This window comes from Tursiops truncatus, chromosome 15 (genome assembly GCF_011762595.2).
Source record: "Tursiops truncatus isolate mTurTru1 chromosome 15, mTurTru1.mat.Y, whole genome shotgun sequence".
In the NCBI taxonomy this organism is placed as follows: domain Eukaryota; kingdom Metazoa; phylum Chordata; class Mammalia; order Artiodactyla; family Delphinidae; genus Tursiops; species Tursiops truncatus.
Genome location: NC_047048.1, coordinates 37,546,830 through 37,569,527, shown reverse-complemented (window position 1 = coordinate 37,569,527; position 22,698 = coordinate 37,546,830). Strand labels below are relative to the sequence as shown.

Below are 22,698 nucleotides of genomic sequence, written 5' to 3'. Positions count from 1 at the left end.
TCAGTTGTCCGGCTCCAGCGTCCACTCCGACAGCCACTTCAGGCAGGAGGCCCGCTGTGCTTCTGTCTCAGGGAGCTTGGCAGGGGGCGGTGGGGGCCGGCCCGGCCCGGGCAGGGGCGTGGAGGGGCTGCAGGGCCTGGGGCCCCCTTCTGTGGGGTCAGGGTCTGGGGCAGCCCGCAGGACCTGGACGAGCTCGTCCAGTGGCTGCACCAGGGTGTGGGGGCTCCAGCAGGCATCGAGGGTGGGCACGAAGGGGTCGGGCGTGCAGGCCTCCACGCACTCGGTGCATGTGGGGATGCGCAGGTAGAAGGCGTGGAGCATCATGCGGAAGGGCTGGTCCTCCTGGTTCGAGGCCTGGCCATAGGTCTGGTCCCCCACGATGGGGTGGCCCAGGGCGCTGCAGTGCACGCGCAGCTGGTGCGTCCGTCCTTTGGGGAGGAGAGGGGGCCAGTCAGGCGGGGGCGCCACCCCATGCCCACCCCCTACCCATTCACGTCATGCCCAGCACCGTCCTTGAAGCCTCACACAACCCCTGGGGGCAGCAGACCTCCCCGTTTCATGCCACAAAGACGTCAGAACTCAGAACAGAAGCGACTTCTGGGGTTGCCCCTGGTGAGGCCAGGGCGATGCTCGATCAACTAGAGAACCCAGGCCAGAGCGACCTCGTACAGGGCAAGAGGCTGCAGGCTGTGAGGCTGAGTGTGGGGGAGGAGTCAGCCTGGCCAGCAATGCTGGGAGACCCTGGGCAGGTTCCTTTCCTGTGTGATGGGGACACTTCGGTGCCCTGTGCCAGGAGATGCCCAAGGCAGGACACCATCAGCAGATAGCAAGGAGACCTGGGCACACGCGCCCTGGACACACCCGTGAGAGGCTGCAACAGCACTTTGGAGACAGGATCACCTGCATACAGTCCGTGTTCCAGGACCACCAGCTCAGTGAGGCTTGGTTTTGGGTTCTCACAGCCTGAAGGGAGCAAGGAAAGCCCAGAGAGTTGGCTGGGCCAGCTCCATGGCTGAGTCCACCCCAATCCCAGGTCGCCTGCCTGGGTTGCCCCAGCCTACCCAGGGTCCCCACTGGACGACTGTGTCCCTGGCCCCCACCCCCTGCCCTCCGTACCCTGTGTGCCCTCAATGCACATGGTGTGGGTCCGGCCTTCTGTGCTGTTCTTTCCAATAGCATAGCTGATGGTCATTCGGCTCTCCTGGACGTGCCCCCGCACCTGCCAGGAAGGGGGTCACACGCTGCTCACGGGGTCACCCACCACTGCTGGGAAACCCATCTGACAGCCAGAGGCTATCAAAGTGGATTGAGAGTTGGAGTCTCCTGCTCCAAGGACCAGCTGGGCCTTACCAGAGCCAGATAAGCCTTGGTGACTCTCCGGTCCTTGAAGCACCTGTAGGCACTGCCTGCGGCTGCCTTGTTCAGGGCCACACAGAGTGCCCCGCTGGTGGAGAAGTCCAGTTGGTGGCAGAACCTGGCATGGGGCAGAGGATCAGTGGTGACTGGGCCGTGGGCCGCTTCCCACCGATGGAGGCTGCTGTGGGTACCTGAACCCGTAGCAGGTGTCAGGGTCGGCCAGCTCTGGGAAGCGGTGCCGCAGCTGCTTCTGGAGGGTCAGCGTCTCCCACCAGGACTTGCTGTCGATGCGCACATCCCAGTGCTTGTTCACCACCAGGAAGTCACGGCTCCGGTACACGACACACAGGTTCTCCACGCTGCCTGGCTCCATGGTGGCTGCAATGCAGGGCAAGTGCATGGAGTGGGGTCATGGGGTGCCCAGCCCACATCAGGGTCCTGCCCACCTGGCGTGGACACCCCTGCTCCCCAGGGCCCTGGGTCTGAAGCCACCGAGGCTGTGTCAGGCAAGCTTGCAGACCTACTGTGTGCCTGCACTCCCACCTCTGAGTCAAGTAGCAGGGTGTCAAGTAGCAGGGGTCTGGCCAATATCAGGGGGGCTAGTGTTGCCCTAGGCTCTGGCTGTGGGTTAGTCCTGCCAGACCCGGGCCTGGGGAGAAGCAGTCTTGCCCTCCAGCCTGCTCCCACGGACCCTTCCCGGACGGGCCACGGACGCGCGATAGGAGCCTTTTCCTGAGTGGGGTGGGGTGCAGGGCAGGGGATGGGGCTCTCCCTCTCCCACGTAGACGTCCCCTGCCCTGCCTCCCCTCCGAGGAACCCTCGCCTCCCGCGTCTGATGGGCACAGGCGGAGAGGTGCCCGGCGGACTCCACTGCGAACACTTCCCGCGCCCCTGCCCATTCCGAGATCGACCTGCAGCTGAGCTGCGCCGTCTGGGCCCCCGATGCTGCTGCCCGGCCCTGGCTCCTGCCCTCGCGTCTCCCTGCCTCGTGGCCCAGCAGCCCCGGAGCAGTCACTTGGACCACAGAGGTGCGCCTCGCCGGGCCCAGCCTGGGCGCTCAGTCCCGCCCACGTCCCGCCCACGTCCCGCCCACGTCCCGCCCACGGCGCAGACGGGCGGCCGTGCTGACCAATGGAGAGCGCCCGGATCCCGCCGCTCCAGCTCCAACGTACGGACTCAGCCCCGCCCGGCCTGCGCGCGCAGCCCCGCCCACGCCCCGCCCCTCCCGCTGACCAATGGCGAGCGTCCGGATACGCCGGCCGTTGATTGGCGGCGCCGGGTCGCTTTGGGCAGGAGCTGCGCGCTGGGCGCGGGAGGTTCGCAGCCGGCGGCGGGCGGCCATGGAGGACTACGAGCGGGAGCTGTACGGCGTCGAGGATGACTTCCACAGCCAGTTCGCGGCCGAGCTCGAGGTGCTGGCCGAGCTGGAAGGTAGGCGTGGGCACTGCCGTGGCCTCGTCCCCCGTAGCTCGACAGGGGTCTGGCCCACCCGGGGATTCCAGGAGGGCTGCTCGGAGGGGAGGCGCGAAGGCCGGGAGGCAGCAACAACCTGAGAGAGAGCAGGGCCCTGCAGCGCCGCCGACCTCGGGGGCCGTGACTGTGTGCAGACGAAATGCTCCGCATGACTGCTGTGAGTTTTCTCTCCGCAGGGACAACCGCCATGTCGCCTTCCAGGGACCCCTGGCCCACCGTGGGCCGGCCCCGCCTGACGTTCGAGGAGACCATTGCTGGAGGGAACGCTGCCACTCACTGCTCTCCAGGCGGACCTCCAAGGAACAGCAAGGGCGGTGCCAGGAAGAGGCAGCTGGCCGCTGACATCCATGGGGACAGACCCCTGCCCCCTAGTATGTTTTCCGGGGGCCTAGAGCATAGGGGTGGGGTTCGAGGCTGGAGAAGGACCTCTGTTCCTTCCATGTGTCTCCCCAGCCCCCAAGGTCAAACGGTCCAGGCTGGAGGCTGCCAGGAGACTGAACTTCAGGTCCGATGAGATGGAAGAGCCGCTGCCTCCTGACTCCCCGACTCAGGACATCACCCCCCCGCCGAGTCCTGAGGTCCCTGCTGAACTATGGGGCAAGGGGTGTGTAGCTTGGGGTACAGGTATCTCAGTATCTTGGAAGGATCTGGTTTCTTCGACAACGTCTTGAGGGCTGGGGATTGGGGGTCTGTGGGAGGGCTGGGTAGCCAGCAGTGGATCCAAGTCCCTTCCCCAGGAATCCCCAAGATGGTCATGGTCCCTTCCCAGGCCCTTGGACACTGGGGCTGATGTGGGTCTCACTAAGGCCTCGCCAGCCGCCCGCAATCCTGTCCTGAGGCGGCCCCCTGTCTTGGAGGACTACATCAATGTGACCTCCACCGACGGCGACCGGGCCTTTCTAGTGCTTCGGGCTGACCCAGTGGGCACTGGGGTCCAGGTGGGTGCTGTGCAGACACGAGCGGGGGCCTGGACATCACATCCCCTACCCTGACCCTGGGAACCCCTCTAGAGGTCCATCTGGCCTCTAGTCTTCCACTCGGGAGAGCCATCTTTCTCCTTCACTTTCCTCCTCTTTCTCTTCTTTTTTGTTCTTCTCCTTTTTTTTACTTCTTTTCTTCTTTTCTCTTCTCCTCCACCTTAGATCTGCTGTCATTCCAATGATCCCTTGGGGTCCCTGGTGAGAAGGGGCTCCTTGTGGCCCGTTGATGCTAGGAAATGCCATCTAGGTCCCTGAGCACTGTTGGGAGGGGGGTTGTAGAAATCCCATAACCTAGAGGAGGGTGACTGATGCTCTCCCTTCCCTGCAGAGCCCTCTTCTTGACATCCGGTGGCGTGGCCGTGGCCAGCTGGACCTGCTGGGTGTGTCCTTTGCCTCCCTGAAGGAGAAGATCGACAGCGAGGTAGGGTCTGCTGGGGTTTGCTGGGAAGGGAGAGGTAGCTCAGGGGTGAATGGCTGGCTGAGCCATCCTGATTCCAACCCCATTGTCTGCACAGCGGCGGCAGCGACTGCTGGAAGAGGCCCAGCGGCTCTCGGACACACTGTGCAGGTGACACAGTGGGCCCCTCCACCTCTGAGGTCCTCACCGGTCCTTGGACTGCTGACCACCAGCATGTATTCTGGGGGGTGTGATCCCTGCATGGGGTTAAGGCCCAGTGGCTCAGGGCACAATGCTCTCCAGTCTTAGGTCAGAGGAGGTGGAGGAGGGGCCCCAGCCCTCGGGGGCCTCTGAGGAGGAGCCGGCTGACAGCCAAGATGCTTCCCAGCATTGCCTCTGGGTGGATGAGTTCGCACCCCAACGCTATACGGAGCTGCTCAGTGACGACGTGAGGTCCTATTTTTGCTTAAGTGGAGTGTGACTGGCTTCTTTGTTGCCGAGAGAAAAGTACTTAGGGCCTAGCAGGTCTTCATTTTGCCAGCCCACAGAGGGGTCAGGATTTGGAGAAGGGATTTGACCAGCCTCGTTGAATTGTAGGTGGGGAAACTGAGGCCAGTACAGAGCCTTTCACTGGTCATCACTTGTCATTCAGCCTCAGCATCACTGTGTGTGTCTTTGGGCTCATGACAGTAGGGTGACATGAGGGGCAGGCACTAGGAGTCCTTGGTGCTGGTGGCCGCCCCCCCAGGCTGGGCCTCTCTTCTTGCAGTTCACCAACCGCTGCCTCCTCAAGTGGCTGAAGCTGTGGGACTTGGTGGTGTTTGGCCGAGAGTGGCCCACCCGGAAGCCCAGACCCAGTGTGGAACCGGCCCGTGGTGGCAAGGAGGCCACAGCCTCCAGCAAGTGGAAAAGCCACGGACAGGTGCTAGAGGAGATGCTGGAGGCTGAGCTGGATCCAAGCGGGCGGCCCCGGCAGAAGGTGAGCCCACCTGGCTGTGGGCTGTTCTCTGGATGGCTGGCACCTTTGCAGCCTCTGGGGGCCATGAGGCACATTTACTGCCCCCGAGGGTGTAGGTGGAACGATGTCAGGGTCTAGGTGAGGAGTGTCAGCAACGTGAGCTGGGAATTGAGTCCTTTCTCCTAATGACTTAGATAAGACTAGCACTCCTTGCAGGGCCCTGCACCTCCCCACAGTGATTATGCTGGACTGTGTGTGCGTTCTGGCTGTTAGTCACGTCAGTAACAGCTGTGTCCTTGTCAGGTACAAATGTCACTCACTTCAGGTAAGGCTTTATTCTCGCTCTGCACGACCAGCAGGCAGGGGCTTGTTTTCCTTTGGTGACTGGGGCAGGGCAGGAGAACATCTCTTAGCACTGAGCTTCACGGGATAGGATTTTCAGTCTCTGGCGGTTGGGTCAGGGTCTCCCAGAGTCCGTGAGGTGGTGTGGGTTACAGCACGTTTTCTCCTGCCTTGGCTGCAGGTGGCGCTGCTGTGTGGGCCCCCAGGGCTGGGCAAGACCACCCTGGCCCATGTGATTGCACGGCATGCTGGGTACTCTGTGGTGGAAATGAACGCGAGGTGAGTTGGGGGAGGGCCAGGTCTCCTTTTGTCCTGGTATGTCTGGTCGAGCCTGGGATACAACCCTGAAAGCCTGGGGGTGGTGGGCTGTGGAACTGTCCATCCTCAGGGCTCACTGGGATTTGGCCACAGTGTCATGGGGTGGCCTTGTGTAGTATCCGTGAGTTGTACACGTGGTGGCTCTGCCCTGGGAAATTGTCCTGCTGGGGACACTGGCTGCTGCCCTGGCTGAGGCCATGGCTGCTGCACTGGCTGAGGCCATGGCTGCCCTGACAGCCCCTCCCTGGCCTCTTGGTTCCAGTGATGACCGCAGCCCTGAGGCCTTCCGAACGCGCATCGAGGCAGCCACGCAGATGGAGTCGGTGTTGGGCACTGGTGGGAGGCCCAACTGCCTGGTTATCGATGAGATCGACGGGGCCCCCACGGTGGGCCTCCTGGGTGTGCTGCGGCCGGGTGGGCAGGCAGTGGGGGCTGTGACTCACCTCCGTCTGCATGTCCCCTCAGGCCGCCATCAATGTTCTCCTGAGCATCTTGGATCGCCAGGGCCGACAGGAGGCAGAGCCAGGGGGCCCCGCTGTGCCCACGGGCGGGGGGCGGCGGCGCCGGGCGGAAGGGGGGATCCTGATGAGGCCCATCATCTGCATCTGCAATGACCAGTGAGTGGGGCGGGGCGGGACGGGGTCTCCGCTGGGTGGGCGTGCCCCACGCCTGCTGGGCTGTGGCACGCACCCTGGCGGCCCTGGCCAGGTGGGCTCGCTGTGCAAACCGCTCATCCCACAGGTTCGTGCCCTCCCTTCGGCAGCTGAAGCAGCAGGCACTCCTGCTCCACTTCCCGCCCACGCTGCCCTCCAGGCTCACACAGCGGCTCCAGGAGGTCCGTGAGGGCTGCCCTCCCTCTGCCGTCAGGCCCCCAGCCTCCCAGCTGGTCCCAGGATATGGGGTGGAGGTGCTGGGACAGTTTGGTCTCTGGTGGTGGGTGGTTCCAAGCAGTGACCGAGGTCCTTCCTCAGGGATTTTCGGCCTTTGCTTCCCATAGGACAAGAGCTGACCCCTGTTTCTAGGGAGGAGGTGGCTTTAGGGTGGGGGTCGGGGGGACACTCACCCTCTCACTTCCCTGCAGATCTCCCTGCGGCGGGGCATGCGGCCTGACCCTGGCGCGCTGGCGGCCCTCTGCGAGAAGACAGACAACGACATCCGCGCCTGCATCAATGCCCTACAGGTGGGCAGGTGGCCGTGGCGGGGGTGGGGCAGGGGCAGCCAGCAGCCAGCACTCCCCCATCCCCACACCACCGCCGTGTCTAGTTTCTACACGGGTGGGGGGTCAGCCACTCTCACCGCCCCACCCCCCACCCCATGTCCAGTTCCTGCATGGGCGGGGCCAGCGGGAGCTGAGCGTTCAGGCTGTGCAGACCACACGCATTGGCCTCAAGGACCAGCGCAAGGGCCTCTTCTCCGTGTGGCAGGAGGTCTTCCAGCTGCCCCAGGCCCGGAGGTAGGTAGGCCAGCCCCAGTCTGGGATGCCAGCCAGCTCTGCCTTTGCTGACGGGGTGTGAGGCTGCACGGCCCTGGGGGCTGCTTGGTTCTGCCTCGGCCTCCCTCACTGTCCCTTCTCGGGGACCTCAGGGTATCGTAAACGTATACAAGCTGGTGCCGCTGGGAGGGAAAGGGTGGGCAGGGCTGGGTCCAGGGTGATGGGGCGGGGGCTCCACTCCAGCCTCAGGGCCCTCTCTGCAGGCACCGCGTGGGTCAGGACCCGACCCTGCCCTCCCACACACTCCTGCTCGGTGATGGGCACGTGGGTTCAGGGCCCCTCGCTACCAAGGTGCCCCTGACCGCGGCCTCTCAGCGGTTCTACCACATCTTGCATGTGGCCGCTTCTGCGGGTGAGCACGAAAAGGTGGTCCAGGTAACCATGCTCTACCTCAAACCTTTGCGGGGGGCTGAGGGGCAAGAGGCCAGCATCTGGCAGTGTTTCTCATCCCCAGACAGTGAGTGGGACACGCTTCAGATGGTGCTGAGCCCGAGGAGAAACAGGCGGGTGGGAGGGCGGGGAGTGGACACGGGGCATCGGGAGGCTTCTGAGAAGGGGTGGGAGCAGGGACAGGCTGGGAGGAAGGACTGACCCTGGCAGGAGGGGGATGGCCAGCGTGGGGTCGTATGATGGGGTCACTCTGGCTGCTCTTGGGGAACTATCTGAAGGGCCCCGGCAGTAGCTGGAAGGGGCTGGATTCTGGATGTGAGCTGTGGGAACAAGGACGTGGGTGCACGTGGGGTGGAGAGCAGGTGGTGGATGCCCCCCATCCCCTGGGAAGCCTGGTGTAAGTTGCCTCCCTGGCTAAGCAGCTTTGGATTAGCAGCTGGGGATCCTTGCAAATCTGGAAATCCACTGTGTGGAGGGCAGTGTGGTGGCTGGAGGGGAGGGATTCCCACATGGAACAAGAGTGGGGGCTCTGTGTCCTTGATTCTGGTGAACAGAACTTCCTTTAGGGAGGGGTTGGGGGCTTCTTTCTCACATGTCTCAGGGTCTTGGTCACACCAGAGTTGGGGTGGCAGGGTGGGCCTTCCTGGCCACCCCCATCCCCAGGGCCCTGTGGCTACTTGCTGGTGTCTGCAGCTCTGTGCCTGAGACCCTGGGCCTTGCAGGCAGGTGGGAGGGGAAGGGTCCCACTGTGTGGTGCTTGTGCTGTGGGCTGGGGGGGCGTGAGGCTGGAGGGGCTCAGGGAACTGGCCTGTCCACCTGCCCGCAGGGCCTTTTCGACAACTTCTTGCGGCTGAGGCTGCGGGACTCCAGCTTGGCAGCCGTGTGCATAGCACTTGACTGGCTCGCCTTCGACGACCTGCTGAGCCGGGCTGCCCACCACGGCCAGAGCTTCCAGCTGCTGCACTACCTGCCCTTCCTGCCCCCGGCGTTCCACCTGCTCTTTGCCTCCAGCCATGTGCCGAGGATCACCTTTCCCACCAGCCAGCAGGAGGTACGCCCCACGCCCTGCCCATACCCAGGGTCTAACACCGGGGCCCTGGGTGACTTGGTCCTCGTCCGCCCTCCACCCCAGGCCCAGAATCGGATGAGCCGGACACACAACCTGATGCAGACGCTGGTGTCGGGCATCACGCCAGCCACCCGCAGCCGGGCTGCACCGCAGGCGCTCATCCTGGACACCCTCTGCCTGCTCCTGGACATCCTCGCACCCAAGCTGCGCCCTGTGAGTGCCTTGCCTGGAAGGGCTGTGGCTCCTGGTGGGGGCAGGCCCCTGGCCACGCTTAGCACCCCTGCCTGCTGCCCACCATCCCACAGGTGAGCACACAGCTGTACAGCGCCCGAGAGAAACAGCAGCTGGCCAGCCTCGTGGGCACCATGCTCGCCTATAGCCTCACCTACTGCCAGGAGCGCACGCCCGATGGGCAGTATGTCTACAGGCTGGAGCCGTGAGTCTGTGTAGCACCTGGGGTGGGGGTGCCTGGGGGCAGGAGGCTGGGGGGCTGGGCTCCAAGTGCCATGGTGATTGCTCGGCGTGAGTCTAAATGCATGGCTTTGGAGGTGTGAGTCTGTTTCCCCATTGGAGGGTGGGAGAGTCAGTCCTAGCTCATTCCTTGCCCAGATGTGACTGGGGGGTGGGCACAGCCCTGGGACCTGAGGTTTACTGCAGAGCCTCTCAGTGCCCCCAGGAGCTACCCCCAGAGGGCCCTTGAGCTTCCCAGGGCCCTGTTTCTCTGTCCTGAGAGGGTCGTGGGGATGGAGGACCGGCAGCAGTGGTGTCCAGATGCAGATCCTTGAGGCAGTAATGATGCTGGTTCCCAAGCACCCAGCCCCAGGCCTGAATCCAGGCCATGCCACGTTGTGTCAGTTCCTCCCTTGCAGCCTTCTTCAAGCCCACATACAGCTGGGGAAACAGAGGCTCAGAGTGGATAACACCCCTGCTGCCACAGAGCTGGGTGCGGCAGGGACAGGACTGGACCCGGTCCTGCATTGTTGCATTCCGGCAGTTGGGGTTGGTGCTAGTGAGTAGCTCCTGCCCCGTCTCTGCTGACTGAGTGCCCTGGTGTCCTGCCCTGCCCTGCTCACCCCGAGAGCAGGAACGTGGAGGATGTCTGCCGCTTTCCCGAGCTGCCCACCCGCAAGCCCCTCACCTACCAGGCCAAGCAGCTCATTGCCCGTGAGATTGAAGTGGAGAAGATGCGGCGGGTGGAGGCCTTGGCCCGGGCTAGGGTCGGCCCCCAGGTGAGCCCACCCCAGGCTTTGAGCAGAGCAGGGCCCTCAGAGTGGACACCGTCCCTGGTATGATTCTGCCCAGTCAGCGCTCACTGTACGTGACTTCCTGTAGGTGGACGGGGGTCCCCTGGGGGGCACTGGGGAGAAAGGGGCGCAGCCATCTGCCCCATGCAGCCACGAGCAGCGGCTGGAGTGCATCCTGAAGAGAGCTGCCCTGGAGGAGCAGGTGTGGTAACCCTAACCCTAATGGGGGGGCGGGGCTAGGTGGCCAGAGGGTGGGGCCACGTGGGCCTGGGTGGGCGACCTTGGAGTGCTATGGTTCTAAGTCCTGGAGGTCCAGCTCCCTGCTGTTCAGCACGATGGTTCCACCTGGCTTCAGTTTCTCATCTGGGCAGGATGCTGGCACCTCCCACCCTGGACCTGACCTTGGCAGGGAGCAGGCGACTGTGAGGGTGGTGAAGGGTGGAGGGAACACTTGCAGAGAGGGTCCGCGCTGGGGTGAGGGTAGGGGGCCATTGCCCAGAGGTGCCACGAGACCCCTCCTCCCTGGGAGATGGCCTCTGGGCCCTCCCACCAGGTAGGGGGCTGTCCGCTGTGGGTCAGCCCCCGTGAACCTGACCGGCCTATCTCCTTTAGCCCGAGAGGGACTTCTTCGGTCGTGTGGTTGTCAAGAGAGCGGCAGCCCCGAGCACAGGTGTGTGGGGAGGTGGGGGTGGTTGAGGGACTGGGGTCAGGGTCGGGTGGAGGAACGACTGTGTGGTCCCTGCAGAGCACGCAGCCCCTGAGACTGACACGGCCGAGCAGCGCATGGGCACCGCGGTGGGCAGGAGCGACGTCTGGTTCCGCTTCAAGGAGGGCGTCTCCAACGCCGTGCGGCGCAGCCTGTACATCAGGGACCTGCTGTAGCCTGGGCCACACCAAGCCCCCACCTTGGCTGTGCTAGATACTCTGACCCACACTTGACGTCCCCAGGATCTATGCTGGACACTGTGGGGGCCGTGCCAGACCCCCCTGTCCATGCCGGACACTCTGGGGTTGTGCCAGACACCCTGGATCCACACCGGCCACCCTGGGGCCACACCAGATGTCCTCAGATACACACTGGGTGCCTGGGTGTTGCTTTCTCTCTCCTAGAAAATGTACAAAAGCATGTACATGCTTGAAAACTCTTTATAAAAGTCACACTTTTACAGTCGTTCTCTTCACAGGGAGGCGTGAGTCTGGGGTGTGGGGGCCTCACAGGATGGCACACTTGCCCTTCTCCACCCACGGGTTGTTCTTCATCAGGTCGGGGTTCAGGAAGGGGTCCTTGGGGATCCCGTCCTCAATCCACTTGAGGAGCCTGTGGGTGGGGAGGGGAGGGTGACCACGAGGGCACCTGCCCTCCCTCAAGTGCTGCCTGATGGCAGTGTGTGGGGGTGTGGTCTTGGCTCATACAAATGAGCACAGAGCAGGGAAACGAGATGCAGATCATGGCTGGCCTTGGGTGGGGTGTGGCCGGGGCTCCATGGGGTCCTGGGGACTCACTCAGGGATAGTCTTGGATGACATCTCCCTCTTGAAGGCCAGCTGGTACTTGAGGCTCTCCACCTCTTTCTTCATCTGGGGCACGTCCCACTCCTCCATGGCATCCGGGGCTTCGGAAGTGGCCAGCCTGGGGCTAGAAGGTATGGGAGGAATCAACAGAGCCAGGGGGCTGCCAGCCTACGATCACCCTCCAGATGCTCCATCCCCACTGGTGAGCCCCCTCCCACCCCCCCAACAAAAGGAGGGAGGGAGCCCCCACCCTATCACACTGACACCAGCTCACTGCCTAGGGAGGCCCCCACAGCCCATGCCACTCACCAGGGTACAGGGCTGGAGCTGAGGCCCCACTAATGAGGCCCTGTGTGCCTGCCCCCACCTCCCATGGGGCTAATTAACTGCAGAGAAAACTTTCCACCCCTACCCACCAGCAAAGCCTCACCAAGGCTGGGCCTGTGGGTTGGAGAAGGTGGGGTAATGTCCTGGTGCTGGGGGATAGCAGAACAGGACAGGTCCCCTGACCCTCCACCTGCAAGACCCACTTTCCACTCCCGGTAGCAGAAACCTATCGTGTCAGGGGTGGGACCCTGACACACACACCCATACCCACACCCACACGTGCCTCCCCCTGCTTTGCATGGGCAAAGCCCACCCCGAGGGCAGGTTAATCCAGGGGCCAGGAGAGTGAGGCTGCTATTTGCATCTCTGGCCAGGGGGCTGGGGGCAAGTGCTGGGGATTTTGGGGTCCCAGGCTGAGCAGCTGGTCCAAGACTTGGAACCCCTGCAGCCTCCCACTGCCCAGTGTCTCCTCTGACCTGCCTACAAGACCCTGGTCCCGTCTCTGAGGGTGGGCCCGCCCGTCACAGCCACAGGTTCAGACCTCTCAGGAAACCCGGCCAGCTGCGGCCAAGTGAGGGCAGGTCGCTCCTGTCTCCCTTGCTGCAGCCCACTCAAGGGGTCCAGGGAGCCCCTTGCTGTCCTCCATCCCCTGCCCTCATCACTGAGGCTGGGAGCCAGAGAACCGACTTCCTTGACCTGGGAAGTGTGGGCAGGTCCTGCCAGGAGTGTGACCTCGCCTGCCTCAGGCCGTGGAGGGAGCTCCTGGGAGGGTCAGCCAGGAGTGAGGGTGAGAGCCGGGGGAATAGGGGGACTTTTCAGGGGCAGCCAGGGGGGCGAGCAGGGGCTCCCTCCTAGAGACCCCGAGTTCCAGCACCCCACCCGGCGGCTCAGGTTCTCAGAGAGTCACGTGGGCGGGGGCTTCCCAGGCTGGGGGCGGTGGCAGCCCGGTCCGCAGCCCCCTCCCCCGTCTCCGCCATCCTTACCTGCGCGCAGCCGCCGCAGCCGCAGCCGCAGCCGCCGCCGCCAGCCCTGCGCGCCCCCGGCTTCGGCGCACGGCGCTGGCTCGGCGGGCACTGCGGGCGGCGCGGGCGGCGCGCACGGCGCACGGACGCGGCTCCCCACGCAGCCAGCCCGCGGACGGAGGGGTCCTCTCCACCGGTCAGGCCGGCCCGTTGCGACACGCAGGGCGGCTGCCCTCGCCCGCAGACGGACAGGCAAGGGTGCCTCGGGGGTTAGGGTGGTCCAGGTCAGCCCAATGGGACCTGGGCAAGTCCCAGAGCCCCAGGCCTCGGTTTCCTGCTCAGCGCAAGGAGCCAGTTCACCAGACCTACCTTGGACGGTGACCGCTAGGGCAAAGATGGCAAGGGCCAAGTGATGGCGAGGGCGAAGTGATGGACGAGTGAGCCGGGCACACAGGCGGGCAGAGCCCAGGCAGGTGCCCCGCCCACTCCTGCCACCTGGGCCAGGCCCTAGCACCGCCCCCACTCTCTGCCCTCCTTCCTCAGGGCTGGGTTGCCCCTGGGAATCTGGCTTCATCAGGCACACTCTGCCAGCCCCAGGCAGGGCACTCCATTGCTGGGGCACCAGCTGGGGGTGGCAGATGCATCCGGGAGCAGTGTGGGGTCAGCTCTGGCCCTGGGTGACGTGTCCTCCCACTGGGCTGGATGGGCTGGGCTGTCACGTTGTGCAGCACCAAAGACCATCAGCTGTTAGGTTGTATCTCAGCCACTGCTGCCTCTCGTGGGCTGGAGTCACCAGGCCAGGTGGGAATAGCAAGGATGGGGTCAAGATGCTACATCCCCCTGGGGCTTCAGCAGTGTCCACTGATAGGGCCAGAGCTGACCCACCACAGTGTGAGCCTGTTCTGGCCAGGCCACCTGGGCCTGGGTGGAGTTGCTTCCTGCTCCGGCCCCTGCCCTGCATTCCCAGGCCAGAGGCAGGCAGACTGGGCAGCTATAGTGGGTAGCAGGGCCCAGCTCACCAACCAATCCCTTCAGAGGCCAGACCCCACAGCTCCTCAGGGCAGCCGGGGCCAGACCCTCGGCAGGTGCTCCTGCAGCCTCCCCTGGCTGACTCTGCGCCCACTCAGAAGGCAGGACAGGGTAGGGGGTGTTCCCTGCCTGCCTTGGGCTCCTGGGCCCTCCCTGTTGTGACCGCATAAAACAAGGTCAGCTGCGCCTCCCCGGCCCCTCTGGCACATCAGTGTGATGACGGATCAGGAGGCACTTCGTGAACTGGGCCATGTTAGGAAAAGTAGGGATTATTTTTATTATGGATTTATGGGGGTTGGAGAGCTTAGAGCCAAGGGTGCCAGCATCCTCCTCAGGGCAGATGGCTGGCAATGCTGGCCTCACTCCACCCCCCTGCCTGGCCCCTTGGGTGCCCTGTGACTGGGCGTGCACTGTGTTGCTTGGGCTACCTGGGGCTCTCCTGTGGCTGTGGGCCCAGCTCACAAGGGGTGGGGGCTCGGGGCAGGGTGTCGAGTCAGCCCCCAGAACTGGCTCAAGATTTAGACTGAGACCCAGGCCAGCCAGGGCCTGCCACCACCCATGCCTTTCCCTTGAGGGTGTGGGCAGAACAGGGAACCCAGGACCAGGTTCTGGCACAACAGTGTCCTGAGAGTCCTCTGGAAGATGCCCTGGTGTGACCCGGCAGGGCATGGCCCCTGTGGTCTGCTCCGGGGCCTGCATTGCAGGCGCTGTTTGATCTCTCCTCCGTGGATCAGAGAGCTCCACTGTAACCACAGCTGAAATCAGCCTTAGAGCTGCACACAGGCCTTAGTGATGACACTTGAACATACCTGGGCATCGTCAAGTCATCAGGATGGCGGGAGCTTGGCCTGCAGGAGGGAGCTGTGTGGGGCACAGGGTCTGGACTCCTGCTCTGAGGTACTGTTTCCTGTCTGTGAGTGCTGGTCACACCCGCTGCCCTGTGGACCCTCAGGGTTCAGAAGTGGTCCCTGTGCTGACCCTGGTGGCCTCATGTGGCAGAGGCCAAAACTCCACGCGGTGGTCGAGCTGACGCATGCCTGCTCATGTGAGCCTGTGAAGCTCCCGTCCTTGGTGAGAGTTGGGGGACCCAGCAACTCCTATTTCTCACTTTCCTGGGAGGCTGGACTTGTGAACCCCAGGGGTACCGGGTGGGTCTGGAATGAGCAAAGGCCCAGTGATTTGCGGTGGGAGGAGGACGCTCCAGAAGCAGTGACGGCTTGTGCTCCAGCTGACGCCACCTTGCAGTTGCCCAGAGCAGATCCCGGGAGACCAGCAGCCTTTCTGAAATTATCTCCACTAACTGGGCTGCTGGTGAGAACCAACAGGGCTCCTGACTGGCCTAGAAACGGCTGCTCCAGGCCCCATACCTGCAGGGCTCCTGACTGGGGCGGGGGTGTGGGCTGGGCTCCTGGGGACAGGGTGGGCATGGGGGGAGGTGCAGTGAGACCCTGAGGCAGGGTCTAGGTTGTGCTAGGTTTAGTGCTCAGGAAGAATCAGACAGTGGTGTGTATGGGGTGCTCTGACCCATTCTGGGCAGGGTCCCCAAGGAGGGCTCAGGGAGCAGGGGCAGGAAACGCCCCCACCAGATGGGACCTGCAGCCTGGTGCTGTCTCAATGCCACTCCAACCCATGGCCTTGCTGGGCGGGGCCAGAGCTGAGGCCGGCCTCTCACCTGGTCCCTTCTGGGCATGCTGGCGACCCAGCTCCCTGCTCAGGGTCCTCCTGAGACCAGGGCTCTCTTCCACATGGTGCCCCAGCAATGGAGTGCCCTGCCTGGGCAGATGCAGCCCCGCATGCAGGCATGATGAGGCCTGAGTGAGACCACCTCCCCCGTGTCTGCAGCTTCGCTTCAGACCTTGGGGAGGTCAGACCCTACATACAACTGGCCTCCAGTGAGGAAACTAAAAGACAAGTGTTCCATGCTGCAGGACCCAGGCCTGGCGGGGGCCCAGCCTGACAGCACTCCGTCCCAGGGTGGGCGTGGGACCCTTGGTGTTACAACAGGCTGACACGCTCCTGAGGCACAGTAACAGTGGCCCCGGGGGATGTGCCTACTTGTTTCCTGTCCCTGGAAACAAAACCAGCAGAAGCGAACACAGGGACTGGAAGATACCAAAGAAGCTTTATTTCACCCAGTTAAAGAGCTCACAAAAAACTAGGTAGTTCTTGGATAATCTTTGAAAACGATTTTCAAAAATAATTTAAGCTGTTAGACTCATGTGTGCAAAATATACAACAAATGATTCCAGGGAACCATGGGCTCTAGTTGGCACAAGCTCTGAGTCATAAAGTCTCAGGAAAGTGACTCTGGTTAAGTGGTTTATTCTAACGGCTCTGTGGTCCACAGGTGACTCCATCTCCTTCCTCGCCCGCTCCAGTCCTCCTGTGATGCTGGCTCCTGCCAGCATGTGGAACAGGAAGACGCACATGGTCTGTATCTCGGGACTCCGAGGCACCGAACACTCCAGTGCCCACAGGCCATGGGGGTCCCCTCCTGATGAGGCCGATGCCACTCAGTGGTCCTGTGCATTGCTGGTGAGTCTACCGGTCTGCACCCCCAAAGGGCCATGCACCACGAAGGTGGGTGAGTGGGGCAGACGCATACATCGGGCCACCGGTGTGTCCTTACAAAGGCCTGGGCATGGCTCTCAGCCTTCCCTCTTGACTTGCACCCCCCAGGTCTGCAGCACTGCAGAGAGTTCTACCTGAGCATGGGGCAGCGGCAGCGTGCAGCTACGCGAGTGGGGCTGGGGGCGTGTGGAGGGCCCCCCGCACTCTGTCTCACAGCTGACCCCACACATGCACCCCCTGATGAGGTGGAGCAAGGCTGGCCCAGTGCAGTGGGCCACTTCCAGGAGCAGTTCACCTCTGCTGCCTCACAGAGGAAACAGGTGCAGACCAGCCTATCAGCCACCCTCCCCCGCCCCCCCGCTGCCCTTGGGCCAGTGGCCAAGCACAGTGGGACTTGCACCTTCAGCACGTGTGCTTCTAGTCCCAAGCAATACGACCACCACGTGGGGGTGGATGAAAGAGGCCTCCTAGAAACAATTTCAGTCCCCAGAGGTTTTCCACAAAAGCAAAGGGAGGAGACACCTCTGTCAGGCAGGGGCCGCCTCCCAAGGCAAGGACAATGTCCAGCATTACTCGCCGTCTAGGGTAGTCTGATGAACTGGCCCCTGTGCTGAGCAGGAAACTGAGGCTCTGGGGCTTGCCCAGGTCCCACCCTCTTCTGTGGGTGTTGTGTCATTCATTTAGTGACTTCCCTCAAATACCTGGAATCCCTGGCCATCTGCTCATTTCATCAGAAGCTGCAGAAGCTCTGGTGACTGCACAGTGCAAGTGAGTGAATGGGCACCCTCAACTATTACAAAGCTCTCTTCCCAGAAAGGACCCCCGTCCTGTGCCAGGGGGTGAGGTCTCCATGGGGACTGTGGACGTTGACCCCTCCCAGGTCCAGCGTGGGGCTCCCTCCCCTGGGCCGTGTCTGCCACCTGGAGATGCAGTCTGTGCAGGCTGCTCTGGCCAGATGGGGTGCAGAACTTGAAGCCTCAGAGGCAGACACTAGAGTTACAGGAATCTAGACACCCCTCCCACCCCCGGAATTAAATCTCCCGGGGAGGGGGGCGGAGCGTCTGTCATGTGACACGGGAGAGGACGAAGCCAACGGGAGTCCACGCAAGGAGCGCGCCCTGGGCAGCGGAGCTCGCGGGGTGGAGACGGGCGGGAGCGGCACCGAGGGCACACCCGCCGGGCCCTCCCCACGCTCACGGCCCCAGGATGTGCCAGGCTCGCTGCTCGGGTTCACCCAGGACAAATCTGCTCTTGGGACTCGGCTTCGGGAGGAGCCCACGCACCGCGGGGCCCTGGCCGCTCGGCCGCCGGGACCGTAGAACAGGGTCAGTGGGCTTCCACTCAAAGCCAGGATTTCGGCAGGAAACCCCGCGCGACAGATGTCGTTATCAAAAGTCCTTACTGGACGAGGACTCCTAGCACGGAGGCTGACGGCCCATTTATCTAGAAAGCTTGAGCCAAACAAAGGTTTCCGGCGGTCTTACTGGTGTTAACGTGGGGTGTTTATCATGAAGAAAGTACTGTACGGCTCCGCGAGGGAAGGCCCTGCAGGAGGTTCCGGGCCGCCAAACTCTGGGCAGGTCCACGATCCCCGCCGCTGCCCTTTTTTCAACTGCCTGTAGCACTGGAAGCTCGCTGCCGGCTTGGGAGATCCCTTCCGGGTCGAAGCGCGGAGGGGGCGGAGCGCTCAGAGGGCCCGCCCTCCGGCTGATGGGCGGGGCCTCTGTGGTACGACGTCGTGCGTGGCGCAGCCATCTTGGAGCCGGGCGATGGCGTCCTCAGGGCGGAAGTGTGGCGTGGAGGGAGCCGGTGTTGTCACGTCTGTGACTCTCAGGTGTTCCCTTGATCTGGCTTCCCAGGCTCCTGTCAAGTTATGGTAGGTGACCTTTGAGGGGGCCGGACACCCTCACGGCAGCATTGGTGAGCGTGAACGGCCGCGGGACTCCGTGAAAAAAGGGGCGATGTTAGAGTCAGGCGACAGAGCCGGCAGGGTGCCTCTGCCTGACCCATGTCCCCCCTCTCAGGTCCCCTGCCTCAGGTCCCTCCTCTCAGGTCCTCCCTCTCAGGTCCCCCCACCCATGTCCCCCCTCGCAGGTCCCCCCCTCTCAGGACCCTTCCTCAGGTCCTCCCTCTCAAGTCTCCCCTCCCCACGTTGCCCCTTTCGAGGGACACCCTCCCTCCCTCCTAAAGGGCTGTTCTGGAAACCTGAGCTAGCCACTTAATTATTGTTCCAGGTGCTTTTTGAGGTGTGTCATGGAGTGGACACCAGGCAGTTTTGTGTAAAACTTACAGGCTGGGAAGATAGGTGACGGTGGACAAAGCTTGTATTCCAGCATGAGTCAGTTAAGGACTTGGGGCGCTGTCCCGGTGGCCTGTGGCTTGGACAGCAAGTAGAGCAGGCTTGCAGGGAGGGAGAGGGACGTGTTGGAGACAAAATTTGGTGAATCAAGGCACAGCAAAGGAGCCGTGACCTTTTGCACACCTGTGAAGCTGGTCTCCTGGGATCCACATCCAATCTTGCCCCACCACCGTCTGCTAGGGTGTAGATGGCGGCTCCCACTGGGAGTAGTTGTGGCGTCTGGGAGGTGGAGGCTAGGGGTGCTGCTCAACACCCACAGGGGGCCCCACTGCCACCCTATCTTGGTGAGTCCCTGAGTTCTAACTTGGAGGCCGCCTCTCCTTGTTCCTCCACAGCCCCTCCCTCCTTAAGCCCCCTGGCCTGGTCCTGGGCAGGGCCTGGGTTGTGCAGGTAGCCAAGTCCCACCTTCTGGGGGGCCCATCTCTAACGGCAAATGCGTCAATGGCAGGGTGAGAGTGCTCCCCGCGGTGTCTGGAGGCTCTGAGCCGGTCTTGTGCCGAGGTCTGTGGAGCTGCATCTCGGAGGAGGGTCCCAGCAGCCCTGCCAGGACAGAGTTTCATGTTACATTCACCCGAATCCCAAAAAGATACCTCTTGAATCTCCACGACTTTGTATGGTGGTGTCAGGTGGCTCCATCCTCGGCTGGCTGGGCCACCCGTGTCCCCTGCCTGGCACTAGGTGGAGCCACAGGCCCATGCAATCACCTCCCTACGTCGCAAACGCTGGACCTAGCTTTCAAATTCGGTCTCAGGACCCCTTAACTCTCCTTAATAAATCCACTACATGTAAACATCACGTTTTAAAGAAAAACAGCATTATTTTCCCATCGTTTTATGTTTGTGCAGATCTCTTAAAGGAGCTGCATTCTTGGCTCTGCTTCTGCTGAGTCGGTTCCGACTTTGCCTGTCAGGTACATAGCCTCTGGAATATCCCACTGTACCCTTTCAAGAGGTCAGGGGTGAGAACATATAGTTCTTCGCAGCCCTATGACCCTGGACCCACCTCGTGAACCACGTATGGTTGACTCATGCCCTTTCTGGTGTTCTGTCCCCATTGATTTGCTGCTTTTTTTTTTTTTTTTTTTTTTTGCGGTACGCAGGCCTCTCACTGCTGTGGCCTCTCCCGTTGCGGAGCACAGGCTCCGGACGCGCAGGCTCAGCGGCCATGGCTCACGGGCCTAGCCCGCTCCGCAGCATGTGGGATCTTCCCGGACCGGGGCACGAACCTGTGTCCCCTGCATCGGCAGGAGGACTCTCAACCACTGCGCCACCAGGGAAGCCCAAATTTGCTGCTTTTTGATTCCTTTTGTTGAAGATAAGGGGGGTCAGTCATAAAATATTTAGTATAATTTTATGAGGAGAAATGAGCTTGTGGAAATCTGATTTGTAATCAAGGTTACTCTGCCTGTTGGTCTTGCTGAGGCCCAGATATTTGAGATTCCCAGAGGACACCGTCTGTGTCAGAGACTGGGTGATTGTGAGGGTCTTGGTCCTTTCACCTTTTGGGGTCTATGGAGAGACTGGGCTGCTGTGATTGTGGGGACATCTTGCTACTTAAAAAAATTAAGTATAGACTTAATTAAAACTTTCTTAGAGCAGATTTAGGTTTACAGAAAAACTGAGCAGGAAAGACAGAGTCCCTGTGTGTCCCCTGCCCTGCGCACCCCCCGTCACTAACCTCTGCGCTTGTGAGGTGCGCTCATCACGGTTATGAACCAACGCCAACACAGTGTTAAGTAGCATCCTCTTCCTGTGCCAGGCCCCCGTGATGTGTGGTCCTCACATCTCCTGGGCTCCTCTGGGATAGGGTCTCTGGCTTAGTTTTGATGGCCTTGACCATTCTGAGGTGTGCTGGTCAGGGATTTCGTAGGGTGCCCCTCAACTGGGGTTTGTCAGATGTTTTTCTCATGGTTAGGCAGAGAGATGGTGACTGCTGCTCGGACCACGACCTTTCTGTATGTCCTGCTTCCCTCCCCTAAGATTGAGAGGGGCTAGAGGTACTGAACAGGGTCCTTCCTGTCCTCCTCAAAGGGAGAAAGAGAGAGGGAAGGGGCGAGAGCCTGAGGGGATGGCAGCCCGGGGCCAGGAGAGCATGTGGTGTCATAGAAGTAGCAACAGCAAAGCAGGGCTGAGGGAGATGGAGGCCCAATACCCTTGAGCATCTGGTGGAGCATCTGGTGGGAGCACCTGGTGAGGAGCCCTGCAGCCCCTGTGGTCTGAGGCCTCATCTCAGGGGGAGCCGAGGCTCTGCTTTGGTGAGGGACTCCTTGGTCCTGGTGGCTGAGCTCTGTCCGGGGATCACATGTCCTCCCAGCTCAGCCCATGTTCCCTGGATCCAGTGGGCAACCAGCCTGCTGTCTCCCCGCTGGGCTTGCTCTCAGGTGAGCTAATGGGATTGTGAGTTCAGGCTGTCGTCTCCTCAGACTCCCCCTTTGGCTTTTCTGGGAGGCCTCACTCTGGCCTCAGGGCCTTGAGCCACTGCTTTCACCTGCTTTGCCCCTCAGGATCCCCATGAGGCTCTGAGGCCCCCGATGGTGCTAGTCATGGGTGACCAGCTCCTGCTGAGGGCCAGGCTCCACAGGGAGCAGGCAGGAGGGGTGTTGGGGAGCATGGGTGTGTGCACTGACGAGGTGGTGACTGTAGGGGCTGGTGGATACTCTGGGCTGGATTGGGAGGTGGGGGCCCCACTCCAGGCTGTCCCTGTCACCTTCCCAGCACTTGGGGTGGGAGCAGCCTGGAACCGTATGGCAGTCTGGGCCTTACCCCTCATTGTCCTGGTGACAACTGGTTTGTGGAAAAGCCTGTTTCCTTCCTAGAAAAAGAATGTTTGGCTCCACTCTCCACTGACATGTCCTTAATGAGTGAGGATGCTGAGTGAGGATCGAGGCTCCTGGCTTTTCATAAATGTTCTTAATGAGCCTCTGTTTCTTGTTGTCTCTCAGGCACAGCTGATGGGCAGTCTTCCCATCTGCAGGACCCGCCGAGGCAGCCCCCCCACCCCCCGGGCAGCAGGATGTGGTCGCAGAGGTTCTTGCTGCCTTTGAGAGACGGTCTCCGGACCCTTCTTTTCTGTTGGCTCATGGCTTCTCCCAGACCCTCCACCTGTGTGCATCTCTTCGCCCCGTGGCTGCCCAGCCGAGGAATCTGCTTAGCATTTAAAGCAGAAACAGAACCAGCCCTGCCCCCCAGAAATTGAACTTTTTGTTGTTTGTCTTCAGAAAAGCAAACCAGGTGTTGAGTTGGGCTCATCTGGATTGCTTCAGCCATGGGTGAACAGCCAGACCTTCCCATTTCAATATCCACACGCCTCATTTCTCCCTCCCTAGTGAGGGTCAGAGGTGCTTTGGTTGTGCATGACACAGGCTACCCCATTTCACTGCTGGAGAGCTCAGAGCTCGCTGTGTAAGAAACAGAGGGAGGTGAGAGAAAGGAAAGCAGGATGGCCCCTGCTGATCATGCTCCCAGGAGCCTTCTGTGCCCTGGGAGCTGGGCTCACAAATGGTCTGGTGTTTCAGGGATGGGCCTTATTTTGGAGCCAGACTGCTGGGGTTCACATTCTGGTGTTGTCTCCTCCTGGCTGTGTGGCTTCAACTTCTCTGTGCCCTCGTTTCCTCACTTGTGGACTGGGGTTAACCCCACAGGGTGTGAGGATTAGATAAATTAAATCATGGAAGGGGCTAATGGTCAGTGCTGTGTAAGTGTCACCCCAAGGTGATTTTTTTTTTTTTTTTTTTGCGGTACGCGGGCCTCTCACTGTTGTGGCCTCTCCCGTTGCGGAGCACAGGCTCCGGACGTGCAGGCTCAGCGGCCATGGCTCACGGGCCCAGCCGCTCTGCGGCATGTGGGATCTTCCCAGACTGGGGCACGAACACGTGTCCCCTGCATCGGCAGGCGGACTCTCAACCACTGCGCCACCAGGGA

At 61.9% G+C, this 22,698-nt stretch overlaps 3 protein-coding genes across 6 annotated transcripts in view; 1 reads left to right on the top strand and 2 right to left on the bottom strand.

Moving 5' to 3' along the window:
- Positions 1-1,729, bottom strand: RPUSD1 (RNA pseudouridine synthase domain containing 1). The gene is made up of 5 exons (XM_033839324.2): positions 1,548-1,729; positions 1,351-1,474; positions 1,117-1,219; positions 862-963; positions 1-428 (listed from the first exon to the last, which is right to left on the bottom strand). Exons 1-5 carry the CDS (start codon positions 1,727-1,729, stop codon positions 1-3), a joined length of 939 nt encoding a protein of 312 aa, XP_033695215.2.
- A 387-nt stretch (positions 1,730-2,116) lies between these two features.
- The window catches only part of CHTF18 (chromosome transmission fidelity factor 18), a 59,517-nt gene continuing 38,935 nt past the window's right edge, over positions 2,117-22,698 (top strand). Inside the window, exons 1-23 of one of the 4 annotated variants that reach the window (XR_012326162.1) lie at positions 2,117-2,384; positions 2,650-2,787; positions 3,006-3,200; positions 3,283-3,433; positions 3,599-3,767; positions 4,138-4,230; positions 4,325-4,377; positions 4,510-4,654; positions 4,976-5,185; positions 5,688-5,785; positions 6,087-6,210; positions 6,290-6,441; positions 6,566-6,659; positions 6,906-7,004; positions 7,147-7,277; positions 7,520-7,691; positions 8,533-8,988; positions 9,081-9,211; positions 9,860-10,004; positions 10,108-10,221; positions 10,632-10,689; positions 10,765-11,732; positions 16,196-18,295. Coding sequence is in view for 3 of the 4 variants with exons in the window: in XM_033839307.2 (XP_033695198.1) it covers positions 2,117-2,384; positions 2,650-2,787; positions 3,006-3,200; positions 3,283-3,433; positions 3,599-3,767; positions 4,138-4,230; positions 4,325-4,377; positions 4,510-4,654; positions 4,976-5,185; positions 5,688-5,785; positions 6,087-6,210; positions 6,290-6,441; positions 6,566-6,659; positions 6,906-7,004; positions 7,147-7,277; positions 7,520-7,691; positions 8,533-8,757; positions 8,839-8,988; positions 9,081-9,211; positions 9,860-10,004; positions 10,108-10,221; positions 10,632-10,689; positions 10,765-10,901 (3,252 nt within the window). In the remaining variant the exon portion in view is untranslated. Of the gene's footprint in view, positions 2,385-2,410; positions 2,525-2,649; positions 2,788-3,005; positions 3,201-3,282; positions 3,434-3,598; positions 3,768-4,137; positions 4,231-4,324; positions 4,378-4,509; positions 4,655-4,975; positions 5,186-5,687; positions 5,786-6,086; positions 6,211-6,289; positions 6,442-6,565; positions 6,660-6,905; positions 7,005-7,146; positions 7,278-7,519; positions 7,692-8,532; positions 8,989-9,080; positions 9,212-9,859; positions 10,005-10,107; positions 10,222-10,631; positions 10,690-10,764; positions 11,733-16,195; positions 18,296-22,698 lie in introns of those variants that run through there. The other 3 variants (XM_033839307.2, XM_033839310.2, XM_033839308.2) reach the window with 3 other exon arrangements.
- Positions 11,232-11,620, bottom strand: GNG13 (G protein subunit gamma 13). The gene is made up of 2 exons (XM_004312892.4): positions 11,523-11,620; positions 11,232-11,337 (listed from the first exon to the last, which is right to left on the bottom strand). Exons 1-2 carry the CDS (start codon positions 11,618-11,620, stop codon positions 11,232-11,234), a joined length of 204 nt encoding a protein of 67 aa, XP_004312940.1.

What these genes read in the sequence shown, in the direction of transcription:
- RPUSD1 (XM_033839324.2), bottom strand. Translation starts at nt 1,729, where the DNA reads ATGGAGCCAGGCAGCGTGGAGAACCTGTGTGTCGTGTACCGGAGCCGT. An exon ending in GACACCTGCTACGGGTTCAG is followed by an intron (nt 1,475 to 1,547) that starts GTACCCACAGCA and finishes GCCCCATGCCAG; the next exon opens with GTTCTGCCACCAACTGGACT. An exon ending in GTGCATTGAGGGCACACAGG is followed by an intron (nt 964 to 1,116) that starts GTACGGAGGGCA and finishes TGCTCCCTTCAG; the next exon opens with GCTGTGAGAACCCAAAACCA.
- GNG13 (XM_004312892.4), bottom strand. Translation starts at nt 11,620, where the DNA reads ATGGAGGAGTGGGACGTGCCCCAGATGAAGAAAGAGGTGGAGAGCCTC. An exon ending in TCATCCAAGACTATCCCTGA is followed by an intron (nt 11,338 to 11,522) that starts GTGAGTCCCCAG and finishes CCCCACCCACAG; the next exon opens with GCTCCTCAAGTGGATTGAGG.